We start from the raw sequence: 19,790 nt of genomic DNA, 5'->3' as shown, positions 1-19,790 counted from the left end.
GGAAACGGCCTTCTCTGAAACAACTCATTTGACCGTGGTTACCTGAATTCAGTTAAAAATAATACAGGACGGAGACAGTTTGAAAGCAGCTCTGAGTGTTAAATTCTTAGCCTATTTCTAGAACAGGGTTAGGAAATCTTATTCTAAAAGGAGTCAGTGGCTAGTTTCTCTTGGGCCACTTCCCTCTGCTCATCTCCAGGTGGTGAACCGTGCAGGAGGCCCCAGAGCCCCGAGCACAGAGCTGTGTATCCAGGAGGCATCACAGGAGGGGCTGGAAGCCCAGGGCTGGGGGTCCCCGCAGAGCCAGGACCGCGCCACTCGGGACACCTGGCCAAACCGCGAAGCCACCCCCGCCCTGCGAGGTTCTCGACACCACCTGCCCCCCGGTGCTGCTTCTGCTTCCCCGGGAAATCTCACGCAGTCCTCAATGCGGACCAACATATTCTGTGCAGCTGGTCTGAGGGGTTTTTTCCTGCCGCACTGACTTTTGAGAGGAAACTTTCTACAAGTTAACGCATGGCCGGCTTTTTCTGCTTTTCACTGGCTTTTCCGTTTGTGTCTTTTTTTTTTTACTTAAGAAAAACCTTCGGGTACAAAGTGAAATCGCCCTTTAGAACATCCCTTTAGACGGGCAGCTGTCAAGTTCTCCTTGCCGTCCGCCAGACCACCCTCCTCGCAGCTTCCTCTGGCGGGGAGGGGGTCCCCGTCGGTGGAAAGCGCCCTGCTTTCGGGGACCCGTAACAAGGCACTTCCTGGGGCGGCGGGAGGAGGCAGAAGAGATGGACGGCGGCGAGGCGGGGTCGTGGCCCCGGCCCCTGGCACCGGAGCCCCTCCGAGCGCGCCCGGCCAGCCCCCCGCGGCCCGGAATCGAGGCGGCAGGCACAGCCCAGCCCCTGCGGACGGCCCGGCTTCCCCGCCGGCCGAGACCCGGAGGTCGGGGGCCCGGCCGGCCCGGCGGAGGAGGGCAAGCCGCCGCGCTTCCCGCAGGCCGCGCCGGCAAATCTGCTGCCTCATCCCGGCGCCTCCCGCCCGGCCGCCCCACTCACGATGCTCTCGGCCATGGCGGCCGCTCCTGTCTCCGGGCTCGAGCCCCGGGCCGCCGCCGCCGCCGCCGCCTGCCGCCCCGCGGGCCTCGCAGCCCCGGCCCCGGCCTCAGCCCCGGCCCCGGCCTCCCGCCGCCGCCGCCACCGCCGCTCCAGCTTCGCCGCCGGCAGCCACCGCCGCGACGTCCGGTGCCTCGCCCGACGCGCTCCCCGGGCCCCGCGGCCGCGCAACTGGGTTCCGGCCGCGCACCGGGTTCCGGCCCCACCAACGGTCCGCGCCTGCGCAGCCCGGCCCCCCGCGCCCTGGGCTCCGCGCAGACGCGCGCCCCCGCTGGCCACGCGCGGGAGAGACGCTGCGGAGAGGTCGGCGGGCCCGGGGGCGTCGGCTCGGCCTGGCGTTCCCGACACCTGGTCACACGGAAACGGAGACAGGCTCGAGAAGGTGACATCACACCTTGATGATATACACACATATTTTAAAGAAAGCATTTTCCCTCAATCCTACGTAAGAGAAACGAGCGAGTTTTGACTGCATTTTTTAAGGCCGCACCCGAGGCACGTGGAGGTTCCCAGGCTAGGAGTCGAATCCGAGCTGCAGCTGCCGGTCTACACCACAGCCACAGCAACCTACACCACAGCTCATGGCAACGCCGGATCCTTAACCCACTGAGCGAGGTCAAGGATCGAACCTGCGGCCTGAGCCACGCCGGGAGCTTCTCAACTGCATTTTAGATAAATGCTTTTTGCCAGAGAGCCAATATCCTAAAATTGCCCACAGTGCCAGCTTCATGGGTACAGACCAGCGCTGTTTTTTGGAAGGGCCTGGCTTTAGGTTCGTGCTCTGCTATCACCGTCTTGCCGTCGTTAATAATTTTCAGCAAGGAGCTCTGCATTTGCAGCATTTGTGTGTGTGTGTGTGTGTGTGTGTGTGTGTGTGTCTTTTTGTCTTTTCTAGGGTCACACCCGTGGCATATGGAGGTTGCCAGGCTAGGGGTCCAATTGGAGCGGTAGCGGCCAGGCTACGCCAGAGCCACGGCAACACAGAATCCGAGCTGTGTCGGCAACCTACACCACAGCTCAGGCAATGCTGGATCCCCAACCCACTGAGCAAGGCCAGGGATCGAACCTGCAACCTCATGGTTCCTAGTCGGAGTTGTTAACCACTGAACCACAACGGGAACTCCAATTTTTTTTTTTCTGTCTTTTTGTCATTTTCAGCATTTTCATATTGCGCTGGGCTCTGCACATTTTGTAGCTGACCTTGCCTGAAATTATGAAAAAAAAAAAATGAGAACCTCAAAGAGAGTAAACTATGTTTTTTAACCCCCATGGATCAATTTCAGATTGTATTTATTTATTTTCTGTGCTGAAAAGAGTTAGGAAATTGTTACTCGGGAGGATGTGGGTTCAGTACCTGGCCTCGGTATTAACTGTGGTGTAGGCCGGCAGCTACAGCTCCGATTGGACCCCTAGCCTCGGAACCTCCATATGCTGCAGGTGCGGCCCTCAAAAGACAAAAATAAATAAATAAATAAAATATCGGCCAAAAAATTAAAAATAAAAAAATTGAAATAAAAGCTAAGATGGTCAAGAAAGCTGTCTCTGAGGAGACGAGGTTTGACAGGTCCCAGGTGAAGTGGGCCATGCAGATACCTGAGGGACGAGGCACACAGGACGAGGTGAAAGCGCACGCAAAGTCCAGGGGCCTGAGACGTGCTGGAGGCCCAGGAACCAGAACGGGCTGGGCTGGAGTTCCCCTGCGACACAGAGGGTTAAGGATCTGGCATTGTCACTCCAGCGGTGCGGGTCGCTGCTGTGGCTTACATTCACTCCCTGGCACAGGAACTTCCACGTGCCATGGGGAGTGACCAAAAAAAAAAAAAAAGACCTTCTGGCTGAGTGCAAAGAGGAAGGACAGGGAAGGCCTGGTTGGCAAGAACCCTGGAACCCTGGGAGACCTCTGGACGCTAGTCTAAGGGCGTGAGGAGGCCTTTGGAGGGGCAAGAGTGGAGGAGACCTGCTCTCTGGAGCCTGGACAGAGAACAGACCATGGGGGGGGGGCAGCGGGGCGGATGCAGTAGCCCAGAGGGCGGATCGTGTGGCAGCAAAGGCCTCGGGGAGCTGGCGTGGGGTTCTGATGCGGACACGTGTCCTGCACGCTCACCGTGGCCTTTTCTTCGTGTCCAGGACGGCCTCTTCTCGCATCTCCTCTCTCGAGGGCCCCCCTTGCACAGCAGGGCCAGGCCGGGGCTCCTGGCGGCGTCTCCCAGGCCGGACACACTCGGGCGTTGCTGGAGGACCCGTGTCTCTTGCTCTCAGCCCTGCTTACCCTGGAATCTCCCTTGTGTGTCTGTGACGGTGTTTCTTGGATTTCTTTTTGAGGTTACCTTGGTGGTTACATGCATTTTCTGGGGCTGCGGTAACAAAACACCCCAGACTGGGTGGCATAAATTGATCTTCTCCTGGTTCTGGAGGCCAAAGTCTGAGGCCAGGGTGACAGCTGGTTGGGCTCTTCTGAGGCCTCTCTCCTCCTTGGCAGACGGCCGCCTTCTTCCTGTGTCTTTCCTCTGTCCCGGTGCGTCCCGGTGTCTCTCTGTGTCCCAGTTTCCTTTTCCTTCTTTCTTTCTTTCCTTCCTTCTTTCTTTCTTTCTTTTTTTTTTAATTTGGGCACTTTTACTTGGATTTTTAGGAGAAGCGTATACCGATATCTTTGCACGCACATTCTCATCCTGGAGTTCCCGCTGTGGCGCAGCAGAAACGAATCTGACTGGGAACCAAGAGTTTCCATCCCTGGCCTCCCTCAGTGGGTTAAGGATCCAGCGTTGCCGTGAGCTGTGGCATAGGTGGCAGATGCGGCTTGGATCCTGCGTTGCTGTGACTGTGGTGTAGGCTGGCAGCTGCAGCTCCAATTCGACCCCTAGCCTGGGAACCTCCATACGCCGCAGGTGTGGCCCTAAAAAGCAAAAAAACAAAACAAAACAAAAATGCGAGAAAAGAAAGAAAGTTTGAGCATCTTCCATCTCTCATAAGGACATTGGAGTAGGACCCCGCCAATGGCCTTATTTTAAGGTAATTACTCTTTAAAGCCCCCACCTCAGAGTCCCCAGGTAGCGCAGTGGGTTAAGGATCCAGAGTTGTCACTGCTGTGGTTTGGATTGACCCTGGCTCAGAAGCTTCTACATCCCATGGGTGTGGCCAAAACATTTTAAAAACAGGAGTTCCCACCGCGGCTCAGTGGAAAGTAATCCGACCAGTATATGCATGAGGGTGCAGGGCTCCATCCCTGGCCTCAGTCGCTGAGTTGAGGATCTGGCGTTGCCATGAGCTGTGGTGCAGGTGTGGCTGTGGCTGTGGTGTGAGGTTGTAGACGGGGTTCGATATTGAGTGGCGTGGCTGTGGTGGAGGCCGGTGGCCACAGCTCCTGTTGGACCCCTAACCTGGGAACCTCCATATGCCACAGGTGCAGCCCTAAAAAGACAAAAGAAATGTATAACAGACTCTGTTCTATAACCGCCCCCCGTCAGGGATTCTTTCCACTTGGCTTATTCATTCCATCTGTGTATTTACGAGGTGTCTACTTATGTGTAGGATGGCACTGACACTGGGGATAGAGCAGAAAGCAGAGCCGGCCCTGGTGGAATCTGTGGCATCTAAATATGTACTGTCAGGTAGTGACAGGTGCCAAAGCATGGAAGGAATGGAGCGTGTACATACATGTAGAAGCTATTTGGTTTTTTTGGCTGCACTCGAGGCTCCCAGGCCAGGGATTAAACCCCCTGCCACAGCAGCAACTCGAGCCACAGCACTGACAGTGCCATATCCTTAACCCACTGGGCCACCAGGGAACTCCTTTGACCATCGTATTTAAAACATCGGGGAGTTCCCAGTGTGGCTTAGCGGAAACCAATCTAATAGCCATGGGAACGCAGGTTTGATCCCTGGCCTTGCTCAGTGGGTTAAGGATCGGGTGTTGCCGTGAGCTGTGGTGTAAGTCGCAGACATGGATAGGATCCCGCGTTGCTGTGTCTGTGGTGTAGGCCAGCGGCTACAGCTCCAATTGGACTCCTAGCCTGGGATCCTCCCTATGCCGGGGATGTGGCCCTAAAAGGACAAAAGACAAAATAAATAAATAAATAATAAAATAAAATAGATAATAAAATAAAATAGAGAGGGAGTCAGGGAGTTCCCCAGTGGCCTAGCAGTTAAGGATGCAGCATTGTCACTGTTGTGGCTTGAGTGGCTGCTATGGCACGTGTTCCACCCTGGCCTGGGAACTTAACCGTGTCACAGCCAAAGAATGAAGTGAAGTGAAATGAAATAGTAAAATAGAGCAGGAGTCAGGTCAGGGTACGCACTACTCAGCCTCCGTCACCTCCCCTTCGCAATTGGAGCAAAATGTGGAGACTGCCACCTACCTTCCTCCCAGGCCTATTCCGGCCTGCACCCCACTTCCCTGCACACCTTGGCCTCATGTGTGCTGAGAGCACCCCGGCTCAGCACAGACGCTGCTGGCAGCACTCAGCTGAGCTCTCCTTTGGAGACTGTGCCCACCCCGGGCCACGGGTCCCTTCCCCCCAGCATCTCACACCCAGTGACAGTGGATGGCTGTCCAGGCCCAGCCCCATGTCCCAATCTGGACCGTCCACAGGCCGTCCCACCGCGGGGGTCCCCGAGGCCTCTGTTGGGGTGTCGGACAGCTCACATCCCCCTCCGCCCTTGAAACGCCACTTCCTTTGCGGCTCTGGAGTCTAAAGTATTTTCTTTTTTTGCTTTTTAGGGCCACACCCACGGTATATGGAGGTTCCCAGGCTAGGGGTTCAATCGGAGCTGCAGCTGCCGGCCTACACCACAGCCACAGCAACCCAGAATCTGAGCCGCTCCTGTGACCTACACCGCAGCTCACGGCCACGCCAGATCCTTAACCCGCTGAGTGGGGCCAGGGATGGAACCCGCCTCCTCACGGCTGCTCGTCGGGTGCATTAGCTGCTGAGCCTCCATGGGAACTCCCTATTCTGGGGATTTTAAGTAAGTGGAATTGTGCAATGTGTGGACCTTGGTGTCTGGCTTCCTCGCTGAGCATCGGGTTTTCAGAGGTCGTCTGTGTTGTCGCCTGTGTGAGCGTTTCTTTCCTTTCCAGGCTGGGTGACATTCCGTGGTCTAGGGGGACCATGTGGCGTTTGTCCACTCTTCACTGCTGGACACCGGGCTTGTTTCCAGCTGTCGGCTGCTGTGAACATGTCACTGTCGGAGTCCCCCTTTTTTCTTTTTTTGCTTTTTTAGGGCCGCACCTGCGGCATAGGAGGTTATCAGGCTAAGGATCTAATCGAAGCTACAGCGGCCGGCCACAGCACAGCCACAGCCACGCAGGATCCAGGCCGCATCTGCGACCTATGCCTCAGCTCATGGCCACGCTGGATCCTTAACCCACTGAGGGAGGCCAGGGGTTGAACCTGCATCCTCGTGGATACCAGTTGGATTCTTAAGCTGCTCAGCCACAGGGGGAGCTCCTGGAGTCCCATTTTCAATTCTTTTGGCCACATGCCCAGGAGCCAGACAGCTTCCTACAGTGAGGCCTCCCCGATCACCTTTCATGAGACAACCCCCCCCAGGAGTTCCCGTTGTGGTTCAGCAGTTAACAAACCCAACCAGCATCCATGAGGATGCAGGTGGATCCCTTGCCTCGCTCAGAGGGTTAGGGAGCTGGTGTTGTGCAGGACGCAGATGCGGCTTGGATCCCGAGTTGCTGTGGCTCTGGTGGAGGCTGGAGGCTATGGCTCTGATTGGACCCCTAGCCTGGGAACCTCCATATGCCAAGGGTCTGGCCCTAAAAAGACAAACACACACACACACACCACGCCCCCCCCATCTCTTTCCCTCACTGCGTAGCCCCTGTGACCATACAGGAGAGCATATGTTTCCTTATGTGCTTACTCTGTGGCTTCCCCTGCATGGGTGGGGATTGTCAGGTTTTCTCACAGCTCTACTGCAGGGCTCGGAACAGCCCCCGGCAGAGAAGAAACCCTGTCAGTCGTCTGTGGTCACCCTCGTGCTGACTAGCAGACTCTCCCACCATCCTGTGGTTTCAAACAACCATCCTTTGTGGGACAGGCCCCTGCGGGCGTTTAGGCTGAGCTTAGCGGGGTGGTCGTTCTGGGAGGAGCTAGCGAAGCCCATAGACATGAAAGGTTCTCCCTGGCAGCACTGGTCTGGAACTGGACACTGGGAGGAGATTTCAGGGGGTGCCGGGCCCTTTGGGGCCAGCAAGCTGCCCATGCGGCTGGACTGTAAAGTGGTGGGTGCATCGGGGAAGAGAGGCTGGGCTTGAGAGTCAGACAAAAGAAGCCGAGAAAGGAAGTGGGGAGGACAGTGGAGACAGCACAGAGCAGGTGCACCCCCGGACCCTGAGAGCGTGTTTGCAGAGGGGCACCTGGCAGCCTCCGCCCCCCAGGACCTTCGGGTTCCAGAAGCCAACAGCAGCGTGGACACAGGTCGTGCCCTCACACAGTGCGCCAGCGGGACCGGAGCCGTGGGGGCTGCGTGCAGTCTCGCAGAGCTGGTGGTGGGTAGGGGTCTGCTCTGAGCCAGCCTTCCGGCTGGATGATGCAGGGTCAGAGAGCCTGGGCGCACCTCTGTCCTCCACGGGGCGACTGCCTGACCCGGGTCCTTCTAGGCCCTAGGGCACGGCGTCCTGCTCCTGAGAAGCTCCAGGGGGGGGAGCCCAGGTACCTCAGAACCAGGAAGGACCTGATTTAGCCAGTAATTTGTGGGGGAAAAAAGAAAGGCACTTCAAATATGTGTGTGTGTGTGTGTGTGTATATGTGTATAAAATGTACCCGTGTTACGTATGCATAATATACCTGCGTGTATGTGCGTACACACATATGTATATATACACAATTTCCCTTTTCTTTTCATTTTTGTCGTTTTAAGGCCGCACCCGCTGCACATGGAGGTTCCCAGGTTAGGGGTTGAATCAGAGCTGCAGCTGCTGGCGTGCACCACAGCCACAGCCACGCCAGATCCGAGCTGTGTCTGCGACTACCGTTCACGGGAACACTGGATCCTTAACCCACTGAGCAAGGCCAGGGATCAAACCTGCATCCTCATGGATGCTAGTCAGGTTCCTCACCATCGAGCTGCAATGGAAACTCCTATAATTTCTTTCTTGCAGTGAATAAATCAGCAGTAACCTGGCATTCAGCTGCCTTTAGCGAGCAGGTCTCCCGGGGTTGTAACTGGAGCCCTTTGCAGGGGCCTGAACCTCTGGCTGAGCTGCGGGGCAGCACTGAACCCCCGCCAGGCTGAGGCCCGCACTGGGCCCTGCGTGATGGCTGCAAAGCTGGCCCCCCACGGCCCCCCCTTGTGGAGCCTGCATAGACCGCAGCCAAGAATCTGGGCTCAAGGATCCTCTGTGTTTGGACCAGCAGACGCTGTCTCAAGCCCTAAAATATGACTTCTCACATGATCCGGTCGTGACCACGGCCTCCCGGTGGGGCTCCCAGCTCACAGAGCGGCGGGGGCGCGAGCAGCACCAGCCCCGGTGTCCCAGCCAGAGAGGCCGGCGGGGCCAGAGCACAGGTGCTGGTGGAGGATGGAGGCGGGGGAAAGGAGCCCCCTGCTGGCCCAGGTAAGCAGCGCCCTGGAGGCCCCGCCCGGGGGGGCGGTGCGGGGTGGGGGGCGCGTTTCTCTTGCATAGGCACCCCCCAGCCTGCTGGGTGGTGGACTCCCGGGAGGAGCTGCTGGGATTGAGGGGGGCTTGAGTGCTCAGACGCCCTGATCAGACTCTGAACCGTGACCTGGCCCTGCCCTTGTGTTTGACACGGCCAGGGGCGAATCTGAGCCCAGGGGTGGTGCCCAGGGACGGTGCCCAGCAGGGCCACAGGGCCACCCTCAGTGTTCCTCATCCCTGTCCACCTGTGACGCCCCCATCGTGCCCTCGGCCTTCCCATCTCCCTGTCGCCTCTTCGCCAAGGCTGCCATCGGCTCAGCTCAGCGTGGCCCCAGGGCAAGAGAGCCGGCCTGGCCTCTCTGTGAACGGGGGTGGGTTCTGGCTCAGGGTGCTGAGGGGGCTGAAAGCCGATGCCATCTGCCTGCCCCTTGTCTCTCAGTGACTCGTGCGGGTCTGGGGGGCTGATAAACCTCCCTTCCTCTGCTCCAATGCAGGCGGGCGGGCGGGGAGTGCAGGGCCAGCTGCTTCCTGGGAAACTGGGAGCCCTGCCCAGGCTGGGGCACAGCTTCCTGACTCTGCCCCCAACCAAACTTCGAGGCTCCGCTGCCCTGCTCCCTGCAGAGAGAGCAGAGCCCCCCACACCTGCCTGTGGGGAGGGGTTGAGGGGCCGGCAGGTCTGAAGTTGGGACTGTCTGTCCAGGGGCCAAGGGGAACTGACTTTGCAGCTTCTCCAAACCTCGCCATCAGTGAGCCAGGCCTCTGTCGGGGAATCGAGAGGAGGGGGCCCCCAAGATTCAGCACCCCTTACTCTTGGCCTGGGCTTGGCTGAGTGCCCTCTAGAGGGGAGGCAGAGCCCTGCCCCCCCAGAGCCCCTCACAGTCCCCTCTGTTGCCTGGCCAGCCCGAAGGCTCCCACGTCCCTGGCTGTCTAGGTCCCTGAGCACCCCTCCCGCCTCCACCCTCCAGCTTCCTCTCCCGTGGGCGCCGGCCCCCGGCTCTGGCCTCCCCCCAGCTGCCTGTCCCAGGGTCTGAGTGGGGTTTGAACCGGCAAGACCCCTTCGGAACCTCCTCTCTCTGCAGGGTGCTGGGTGTCAGGAAGCACCCCTCGCCAGTAGCAGCCCGCTCACTGCACGTCGCGCAGGGCCGGCGCCCTGGGAGGACCAGGCCTGGAGGGCCGGCCTTCGGGGGGTCCTGGCCTGTCCCCCCCCTGCTGGAAGCAGCTGCCTCAAGTGCCTGGTCTTTCTGACCAACTGCCTCTTCTCCCTGCTCGGCCTGCTGGCCCTGGCCGCTGGGCTCTGGGGCCTGGCTGTCAAGGGCTCCCTGGGGAGGAGCTGCGGGGGCCCCCTGCCCGCAGACCCCATGCTGGGGCTGGTGCTGGGCGGGCTGGCCGTCAGCGCGGTGAGCCTGGCGGGCTGCCTGGGCGCCCTCTGCGAGAATGCCTTTCTGCTGCACTGCTTCTCTGGGGGCGTCCTCGCTTTCCTGGTGCTGGAGGCCGTGGCAGGGGCCCTGGTGGCGGCCCTCTGGGGCCAGCTGCAGGACGGCCTGGAGCACGTCCTCCGCGAAGCCATCACCCACTACCAGGACGACCCGGACCTGTGCTTCCTCATCGACCAAGTCCAGCTCGGGCTGCAGTGCTGCGGGGCTGCCTCCTACCAGGACTGGCAGCGGAACCCGTGAGTCCTGGAGCCCGGGAGGGAGGAGGGCCGCCCCGAGGTGGCCGGCAGGGTCCCCGGGGCTGGAGAGGAGGCGGTCCCCACACACGCTCACATCCGCAGACCTACCGGACACTCCCGGTGCCCACGCCTCACCCTTACACGCTCACACGTGTGCCCATGCTCGTGCGGGCACACTTGCACCTGCACACACCCGAGTGCTAGGCCCGCGTGTGCACACGAGTGTGTGCACGCACATTCTGAGCTCAGCCAGCACGCTTAGAAAATCACTTTTTTCTTTTTTAATGAGGACTTTATGGAAGACACCTCACTGTCGAAAAGTCAAATGAAAATAACTTAGGTTAATTCAGGACGTGGTTCTGCACTATGACTCCTCAGACCTCTCCCTCTCCCTCCCTCCCCCTCTCCCTCTCCCTCTCTCTCTCTCTCTCTCCCTCTCCCCCTCCCCCCCCTCCGTGGTATGTGTGTGTGTGTGTGTGTGTGAGTCAGAGACGCTTGAAAACCAGCCATTTGTACCCAACAGTCATGAGATGTGCTCTCCTATCCTTCTGTGAACCAGGCGTCCTAAAAGCATCCACATGGCTTGTTCTCATTTGGTGGCCACATGTGACGTTGGGTTGGTGGCAGCCCCCTCTGGTGCTGTAAGGGCACCCGGCCTGCTGGCTTCTGAGCCCCTGCCTGGGTGAGGCCCGCCCTTCAAGGACGTGAGACCTCACCTGTGAGGGAGGGCCCAGGGGGCAAGCCTGCGGGTAGCAGGGCCCTGGATGCCAGTCAAAGGCCAAGGGCACCTGGGGCCGCCTGAAGCAGGTGATGAGAGCAACACTCCTCTGAGGCCCCACAAACTCATCCCAAGCCTCCCTACCCCCCCGTCACTGCCCAGGGCGGCCTCTCACCCCCCACCACGGCCACGGACCGCTAGAGAAGCCCCTGCCAGTCATCAGCCCACCTCCTCCCACTCCAGCTCTGCTGCTCAGACCAGCTCAGCCGCATCTCTGGAGCAGAGGCTGTCTTACTTCCAGCCCCCGGCCAGCCCCCGTCCCCCTTCTGCTGCTCAGGCAGGGTGCCCCTCGTAGCCTAGAACCAGGTGCAGAGGGCTGCCCAGGGCTGGGGTATTGTGTGTGTGTCTGGGTGTGAGTTCATTCTGCGTGCCCTGTGTGTGTGTGTGCCTGCACATGTGTGGCCACGGACATTTGAAGATGGGAAGGGACACGTGACCCAGCACCGTGGTCCAGCCTGGGCTCCACGCTCCAGACTGATGCCCCCCGCGCCCTTGCAGGTACTTCAACTGTAGCTCCGCCCGGGTCCAGGCCTGCCGTCTTCCTGCCTCCTGCTGCATCGACCCCTGGGAAGATGGGGCCTCTGTCAACGACCAGTGTGGCTTTGGGGCCCTGGGCCTGGGTGAAGACGGGGCCCAGAGGCGGGTGCACCTGGAGGGCTGCAGCCCCCAACTCCGCCAGTGGTTGCACAGCAACATCGGGGCTATAGGCAGCTGCTTCATCACGGTCGTCACGGTCCAGGGGGCTGAGGTCCTGCTGGCCACCCAGCTGGTGAGGGCCCTGGCTGTTGCAAGGGCGCAGCAGGGAGGCTGGGCCCGTCCACCAGACCCCCAGACCCAGTGCCCTGCCCTTTGCCAAAGCGGGCTGCCTGGCAGGTGGGACCGAAGACCAGGGCACTGGGATGGGGTCTGGGGCTGCAGGTCTCCCTTTCTCCCCCCGGGAAGATGTCAGAGTGACCCGCCTGGGGCTGGGACCCCCAGCGCCCTTCCCCCTGCTGCCTGCCGTCTCCCCAGCACCCTTCCCCCTGCTGCCTGCCCACCGCTGTAAGCCGACCCAACGACTGCCTGGCCAATGTCTGCTGCCCATGGGGGGTGCCAGGCAAAGCCCCCTGGCCGGTGGGGAGAACAGGGGCAAGCAGGAACTGGTTGGTCGGAACCTGCCTCTCAGCCCCCACTCTGACCCTCACCTCCGACCCCCACTTCCGACCACCTCTGAGTCCCATCTCCAAGCCCAGTCTGGGAGGCCCCATGTCCTCACCAAAGGCTGACACCTGCCCTCCTCTGGGGCCCCTTCCCCCTTTCCTGTCCCTGGTGGCAGTTGACCTTGGGGCCCGGGCCTCTCCCTTGAGTGCTCTCCCTTTGGGGGTGTGGCTTTCCTGGAGACGTGTCACTGAGGGAACTGTGGCAAGCCAAGCCGAGGGGGCAGCGTGAGGGCCTTGCCTCTCTAACCACCCGAGGATCGGCCGCCAGTGGAGCCCCCCCAGCAGGCGCCTTCGTGCCCTCCCCGCGGTCACCCCTGCTGGGGCTTTGCCGCCTCTGGTTAACAATGCTTTCTCTGGCCTTTGCATAAACGGGGTCCCAGGGGCCCCTCCTCAAGAGTCACTCTCTGGTCTCTGCTGTGTGAACACCCCGACATCCGTGTGGACGTGCGCTTGGAGGCTTCTGGATGCCGACCGCCGCTAGGGACAGCTTCACGCAGGTGTGTGTGTGTGGCAGCGTGCCCTGCTTCTCCTGGGTGAGGGGTCAGGAGGGGAACTGCGGGGTCATGGGTGGCAGCTGTACAGCTTTAGTGGACACTGAGGAGGGGCCAGCTGCACCTGTCTCCTCACCCGTGGGGAGCAGAGTGGCGTTCCCCTCCTTGACCTGAGCTGCCCTTGGGCCCCCCGAGGTCTGCTTGTGCCCCTGGAGTGCGTGGCGCGGCCTGCTTTGCCCTGGTCCAGCCATCTCGAGCCCAGCCCAGCCCCTGATGGGTCTCCTTCCCTCAGCCTGGCCAGGCCCCTGCCGCCCCTGCCCCCCCACCCGGTGCCCTCAGGTCCTGCCCCCACTGACACCGTGCCCCAGGCAAGCGGTGGACACACTCATTTTATTTGAAAGGACACCAGGCATGACTCCTGTCACCCACCACACCACCTAGGGCCTCAGCTGGGGGTTAGTGGGGAGCGCTTACCCCCCCATGACAGGCAGGGCCGTGGGGGGGGTGCCGGGGCAGGCCCCGCCCTCGCCTTCCAGCCATGGGAAGAGGTGGTCTGAGGACCAGGGTCTCGGGAAGTTAACCAGGGCCTGTGGCCCCGGGGCGTCCTGCGGGGTGATGACTAGCGTCAGGGGGCCGAGGATGCCATGCTGCCAGGGTCTCCAGACGCAATCTGGACACTCTGGACCTCCCTGGGGGGCGGGCCTCCTGCCAGGGAGCCTGGGCAGGGGCTGGCGCTGGCGGCGGCGTGGAGGGGCCGGGGCTGCAGGCGGCGGTCGGGTTAGATGATGCCATACTGGGCCAGCTCGTGCAGCTCCAGGTGGTTGAAAGCCTCCCAGGGGCAGATGACCGTTATGTCTGCAGGACAAGGGCCAGTGGGTCCAGGAGGGTCGTGTCCCAGGGCCCCAGCCTCGCGGGGCCCTGGTGTCCCCACCCGGGGAGGGAGGCTGCAGGTCCCAGGTGCAGAGCCCTCCTTTCAGGAGGCACCAGCTTTGGGGGTGGGGTGGGCACTGCCCAGGAAGAGAGAGGGCAGCAGGCTGTGGGGGAGCCTAGAGGAAGCTGGCCTTGCTGGGGGTGGGGACGGCAAGAGCTTGGTTGTTTTCCCGCCCCTCCAAGCACACGATGGCCTCCTTGGATGGTGCCTGGAACCTGATGTCGGGGGCGGACATGGACCGTCGAGGTGGTGCCTGAAGTGAGGCCCTGCCTGAGAGCGCGGGGTGGGGCTGGGGCCCCCACACACCCCGGGGCGTGTGAGTCGGGGGGACCTGGGCGGAGCCCAGTGGTTGTCATACCTGTTCCCAGGCCTTCCATTCCAGGGATGTCATCCCCAAACCTGCAAGGACAGAGGGGTCAGGGCGGGAGGCAGGAGGAGAGGAGTGGGGCGTGGCACACTCTCAGAACCTGGGGCTGGGGGTTGTGAGTGTGTGCGTGCAGGCGTGTGGACGCATGTTGGTTGGTGGGACTGTGGCTGAGTGGCGGGGGTGGGCATGCATTCTAGACCTATCGGCAATAACAGCTAGAGGGTGACAGGCACCCCTGACGCCCCCCCCGCCCCCGGACCCCGTGCCAAGGAACGAGACAGGCCAGGCTCAGGCCCTGGGTACTGCCCCACCTGCTTAGGAGGGTGGGACCACCCTCGACCAGGAAAGGCTGAGACCCCGCCTGGCTCCTGACCTGAGGGGCAGCCCCTCCCCCGTGCGGCCAGGGCTGGGCCCTCCACCCCCGCTCAGGGGCACCCCCCACAGCTCTGCTTACCCTTGGACGCCTTTCTTGGGGGGCTTGCTCTTGAACTGCCTGGTCTGCCGCTGCTTAAATTTGGGGGGACCTTTCCTGGGAGTGACGGGTCCCCCGATCACCCTGGTGGCTGACCGTATCTCGGCCTTGGGCGGCTCCAGGTTCATGGCCAGGCTGACTGAGACCCTGTGACGACCTCTGCTGTCTGGACCCCCTCACACTGTGGGCAGCACAGAGACCAGAGCGGGGCCCAGTCAGCCCTCCTGCTTCTGACACCCCTAGCAGTTCTCAACCCACCAGGGCAGAAGAAAGCCTGACGCACGAGACCCCTGGCCCCCAGCATGACCTGGCCAGCATATCCCTGCCCCGGGGAGCCCCCACCAGCTCCACGTGGGCGGCCCCAGACGCAGCCCTCCTCAGGGCCTTCCCCTTCTCCTGTGTTCCCCATCCCGACCCCTGGGCAGGACACGTGGTCTCACTCACGGTGGCATGTTGGGCACCCGGTGGTACCAGTAAGAGTGACCTGAGAAACGGGGGGGCAGGGTGTCCAGGCAGGAGAGGCGCCTGTGTCACAATGAGACACGTAGCGAGCCGTGTGCCGCATCTCCCTCTCCTGGGAAATACCGCCCCCCAAACCCCCTGCTGCTCACTGTGCTTAGAGCTCGTTCTGGGTGCCAGTGTCACCTGCTGGAGTCCTTGAACCCACTGAACAGGGTGACCTCCCCTCCTCCTCTCCCCCAGAGCCTCCCCCCATGCCCTAAGCCCCAGTGACCTTGCCCAGGGCAGCTCAGTTTCCTCTAAGCGTATTAGCAGCAGAGGGAGACTCTAATCCCTCAGGGGCCACTGCGAGCCCAGAAGGTTCTGGGGCTAAGTATGTGACACAGACAGGAGCCTCTGCCCTGGCCCTGGGTGCCCCAGGCACCACCTCTAGGGCCCCCTTTCTTGCTTCCACTTTGTGGGCCACAGTGCCTGACGCTAGCCTGGGGCACTACCAGCTGCCTGCTGGAGCACCAGGGCTGAGAGCAACTGGGAGGCAAGATCAGGTGGTTCCACTGGCGAGGAAGGCCTGGCCGTGGGTGCTGGGGCCCCTGGGTGGACCCCGCTGTGGACCTTCCATCCCTAAGGTCCAGCCTCTGTGCCAGGACCAGCATCAGCCTGGGAGGAAGCTGGCATCGGGAGCCTGATTTGCATGGGGTCCAAGGCCGATGGCAGGCCTGGTGGTCCCGGCTACTCAACCCCCAGGATACCCACTTCCCACAGCCCAGGCGGTGCAGGCCCAGCCCGACCCCTTCCCTAGCCTCAGGCCCTGGGACATCCGAGCCCTAATGGAGCTCTGTCAGATGCTCTCCCCCTGGAAACCGCACCCAAGCTGCCCTGGCAGCAGCCAGGCCTATGGCTGGTACCCCCTCACGTTGGCTGAGCTTGTGGCCTGAGGCTCAGAGACCACTGCTGGCCTAGAGGACAGCCGGCAGCGCTGTCTGACATGGGGCACGGAAGAGCTGATGGGCTGGGCATCCTTTCTGAACAGAGCAGTGGGTTGACTCCCAGACCTGGACCTCAGGATGGCGGTGAAAAGCCCGCCAGCCCACCCTCCGGGCAGACGCCCTTGCCGCCAGGAAAGGCAAGTTGGGAGGGTCGCTACTCACCCAGTGCTGGGGCGGGTCTCAGGGGGCCGTGGGTGTGACTGGCAGGTTTCCCGCAGCAGGGTGCCAGCTGGGCTTTTATCATGCTGGGTAAGCTGATTAGGACCGTGCTGCGCCCACACTAAGGAGATTGTGGGGCGGGCACCACCACCGAGGACTCCCCACGATGGGGGACGCGGCTCCGGTGAGGTCAAGGGCCCGAAGGAAGGACGAGCCAGGAACAGGGTCAGGGCAGGCAAGGGAGGTGTGATCAGGAAGTGGGCTGGGCTCTCTTGAAGCTGCTCACGTTGAAGCTGAGACGGGCCGGCCACTGTCCTGGGCCTCCCCTGCTTCCAGTCCTGACTGCTGAGGAATCTGCCTTCGTGGACCCAAAGCCTGGTCCCGATACACTTTTTTGTTTTGTTTTAGGGCTGCTTCTGCAGCACATGGAGGTTCCCAGGCTCGGGGTCGAATCAGAGCTACAGCTGCCAGCCTCCACCACAGCCACACCAGATCCGAGCCATGTCTGCAGTCTACACCACAGCTCACGGCAACGCCGGATGGTCAACCCACTGAGCGAGGCCAGGGATCGGACCCCCAACGTCATGGTTCCCAGTCGGATTCATTTCCACCGCGCCACGATGGGAACTCCTTGATCTGCTTCTTTGAACTCACGTCTCACCCCTCCCTCTTGTGCTCTGTGCTCCAACAGGCCCTGTCTACCCCAGGGCCTTTGCACCACTGGCCCTGTCACATGGTGCATTTCCTCCTCCTCGCCTTTCCCCAGCTCCCTTCTCCTGGTGTTGGAGATCTGCCGCAGTCTTGCATACACAGAGACAACCTTTCAAAACCCGGTCAACCTCTTCTTATGTCTGCAAGATCAACCACCTCTACGTGGCAGACCCCTTCGGGGGCCCTGAGCCCACCAAGCCCTGCTGTGCCCTTGTCTCTGGGGTAAATCTCCTTCTTCCTGGGCGGTCTTCTGACCTGCGTGAGGACGGGGCTGGAGTAGGTGTTCTCTGAGAGGGAGTCTAACAAGTGTGGATGGTTCTAATCGCTCTTCTCTGAACCAGCCAAAACAGCTGCCCCGTGGCACACCCTGGCTGGCCAGGGAGAGCCAGCACTCCTGGGTGTCCTCAGGCATTAGCTGGGCAGCACATGTGTGGCTGTGGTTTCAGTCCCTTGTTCACAGCTCTGTCTCCATGGGGAACGCTGGCTCTCCATTAATGGCCCCTGGGAGGGCCTGTGTGTCAGCTCAAATTCCTCATGAAGGCATGTTTGACGCTAGCTTTGCTCCTAAGTGAGAGGAAGTAAAGCAGGCTTAAATTCCTTGAACCCTCAACTGTCCAGGCCACTGGTATCAGAGCTTGGAACTGCGGGGGGTGGGGGGGAGGCAGAGGAGGTGGGAAAATTTCCATGGACAAGGGTGAGCAGGAGTCGGGCTGGGCAGTGAGGGCCCTAAGATAAAGTCTACGTGGCTGAGGGTCCAGTGGCCAGCTCTGTAGCCAAGGACCAGACTGGTTCTAGGGCTAACACCTGAGGCCTCCCAATCACTCAGCCCCACCAACTGCCTTGGGAGCCACGGCTGAGGGGATTGGAAGGACTGGGGACCAGGCAGTGCTCGGGCCTCTGCAGGTTGACCTGCAGCCTTGTCTGGCTGGCGGCTGGGGATCGTTCCTGCAGCTGGATGAATGGGGTGCTTCCCAGGCTGCCCGTGGGCCTTTGTGCCTGCCAAGGGCTTTGCCAAAGGCAGCTTCATGGGACCAGATGGCCCTCCCTCTGCCGCGCACCCCTGGGTGTAACCAGAGCTGACCAATGGGTGGGACCTCTGGGATGCTGGGACAGGGAAGGGGGCTCCTGGGCTCATTGTCAAGGACGTGTTTCCTTTCACTCTCACAGGTGGGTGACGGCTGTAGGTGCCCAGTGAACAAATGATGACAACTGCCCCTGCTTTCCCTGACAAGGCGACACAAGCCTACAGACAACACAGAAGCCTGCTGGCTGACCACTGCAGGGAACGTGTTATTCTCAGGCAAAGACAAGGAGCGGCTCGTCCTATTCCCGTCGCTGCGCCGCCGCCACACACGGGCCGTGGGGCAAAGGCTGAGCCGCATCCGAGGTGCTTGTTTTAGGCGTGCGCGGCCGGCAGGTGGCTCAGCCTCCACTCTTCAGGCGGAGCTGGATCTCTACCCTGAGGAAGGCCTTGAGGGTCTCGTCAGCCACGTGCTCCTCCAGGGCGGCCAGGGCCCGCTGCCCCCCGTCCTGGTAGTGCCGCAGCAGCGCATCTGCGTACTCCACCCACACGCAGTTGGGGCAGCCGCTCATGCAGCAGTTTGTGGGTGGCTGGAGCTCAGGTGGTGGTGGGTACGGGGATTCTGAGGGGCGCCCACCGGGCAGGGAGGACTTGGGCTGCCCGGGGTCCGTTGCACCTGCTCGGGTTTCCACCTCCTCGTGGTCCTTTCCGAACCCTCGGTGGCCTCCAAAGCCTCGGGTCCTGTGAAGAATGCTGCTGTCTCCAGGAAGCCTTTGGCACCGGTCCCAGCTGGAGAGTAGCACCTACAGATACAGAGAAGCACATGAGTCTCCAGCAAGCTGGTAGGGGGCCCTGCCTGCCTCCAGCCCTGGGGAAATGTCTGCCTCCTGTCACTGGCAGGGAGCTATGTGTCCTTTTCAGCTTCCTTCCTTCCTGTGTGACCTTAAGACTAGTGACTTCCCCTCTAGACTTAGTTTCCCATCTGTAAAATGGACATGATACTTGGTATGAGGGTGCCCTATGGTTCAGAAGAGTTGCTGGCCTCGTCCTGGCACTAGGCATGTACTCCAGCAGATGGGGTGTGTGTGTGTGATATTGCACCTCCAGCTGGAAGGCTCTGTCTGGCCTGCACAGGCGTGTGGGCGGTGGAAGTCTGCGCGCTCCAGCCCACACAGCCATTTCTGCTCCAGCTGGCACTCCTGACAGCACCCTTTCATCTCTTACCCTCTGTCACATGAAAAGCCCAGGCCCCCCAGGTCACCCCCAAAGGCTGGGTGGGCAGCCCTTCCCGCAAGCCCCATGGGGGCCGGGTGGGCAGCCGTCTCCCCACCTCTAGCACCGACCCCGGCCCCCGGGGTCCCCTTCCCCCTCTGTCTCCAGCGCACTGAACACGGGCCCAAACTTATTTCTCTGACGTCACCGAGGCTTCCCCAAAGGGCTCGCACACAGCAGGTGTTCCCCAAGCACCGCCGGATGAGGGAACACACTACGAAGTCGCCGGTACTACCCTGAGCTCTGCCCAGTGGCCGAGCGGCCCTCCCGCACGCCGTGCCCGGCGCAAGCACCAAGGACAGGGGGCGGTCACCGCAGGCGGCGAGGCTGGGCAGACGGGGCTCTCGGTTCCTGCGGGGCCCGGCCTCCCGGCGCATCCCGCCTCCTCCCCAGGCGGTACTTGCCCGGCTGCGGGCAGCGGCAGCCACCCAGCATCCCCCAGCTACGCTCCGCAGCAGCATCACCCGCAGCCTTGCCCACAGCGCTTGCGCGCCCCGGCCAACGCGAGCCGCGAACAGGCGGCCGCCCTAACCAATCCCGATCCGCCAGGGAGCTGCGCC

General features: G+C 61.4%; 4 protein-coding genes across 6 annotated transcripts in view; 1 reads left to right on the top strand and 3 right to left on the bottom strand.

Annotated features, from left to right (window-relative positions):
* Positions 1 to 1,208, bottom strand: part of NPLOC4 (NPL4 homolog, ubiquitin recognition factor) — a 34,292-nt gene extending 33,084 nt beyond the window's left edge. Inside the window, exon 1 of the mRNA XM_021066476.1 lies at positions 1,047 to 1,208. Coding sequence (XP_020922135.1) covers positions 1,047 to 1,061 — 15 coding nt within the window. The 5' untranslated portion in view covers positions 1,062 to 1,208. The remainder of the gene's footprint in view (positions 1 to 1,046) is intronic.
* On the top strand, positions 1,350 to 12,761 carry TSPAN10 (tetraspanin 10). 3 transcript variants are annotated; one of them, XM_021066469.1, is made up of 4 exons: positions 1,350 to 1,485; positions 8,471 to 8,670; positions 9,792 to 10,384; positions 11,661 to 12,761. In XM_021066469.1, exons 2-4 carry the CDS (start codon positions 8,635 to 8,637, stop codon positions 12,205 to 12,207), a joined length of 1,176 nt encoding a protein of 391 aa, XP_020922128.1. In that variant the 5' UTR covers positions 1,350 to 1,485; positions 8,471 to 8,634; the 3' UTR covers positions 12,208 to 12,761. The 3 variants fall into 3 exon arrangements, with proteins under 3 accessions (XP_020922128.1, XP_020922129.1, XP_020922130.1); XM_021066470.1 differs by having other exon boundaries at positions 1,361 to 1,485; positions 8,468 to 8,670; XM_021066471.1 differs by lacking the exon at positions 1,350 to 1,485 and adding an exon at positions 4,008 to 4,112.
* PDE6G (phosphodiesterase 6G) lies at positions 12,777 to 16,699 on the bottom strand. Its single transcript, XM_021066474.1, has 3 exons — positions 14,605 to 16,699; positions 14,142 to 14,182; positions 12,777 to 13,707 (listed from the first exon to the last, which is right to left on the bottom strand). Exons 1-3 carry the CDS (start codon positions 14,748 to 14,750, stop codon positions 13,631 to 13,633), a joined length of 264 nt encoding a protein of 87 aa, XP_020922133.1. The 5' UTR covers positions 14,751 to 16,699; the 3' UTR covers positions 12,777 to 13,630.
* OXLD1 (oxidoreductase like domain containing 1) lies at positions 18,204 to 19,749 on the bottom strand. The gene is made up of 2 exons (XM_021066473.1): positions 19,635 to 19,749; positions 18,204 to 18,761 (listed from the first exon to the last, which is right to left on the bottom strand). The coding sequence occupies exons 1-2, from the start codon at positions 19,689 to 19,691 to the stop codon at positions 18,360 to 18,362; spliced, it is 459 nt and encodes a 152-aa protein (XP_020922132.1). The 5' UTR covers positions 19,692 to 19,749; the 3' UTR covers positions 18,204 to 18,359.

This window comes from Sus scrofa, chromosome 12, assembly GCF_000003025.6.
Source record: "Sus scrofa isolate TJ Tabasco breed Duroc chromosome 12, Sscrofa11.1, whole genome shotgun sequence".
Classification (NCBI taxonomy): domain Eukaryota; kingdom Metazoa; phylum Chordata; class Mammalia; order Artiodactyla; family Suidae; genus Sus; species Sus scrofa.
This window is presented reverse-complemented; position numbering and strand designations above follow the sequence as displayed.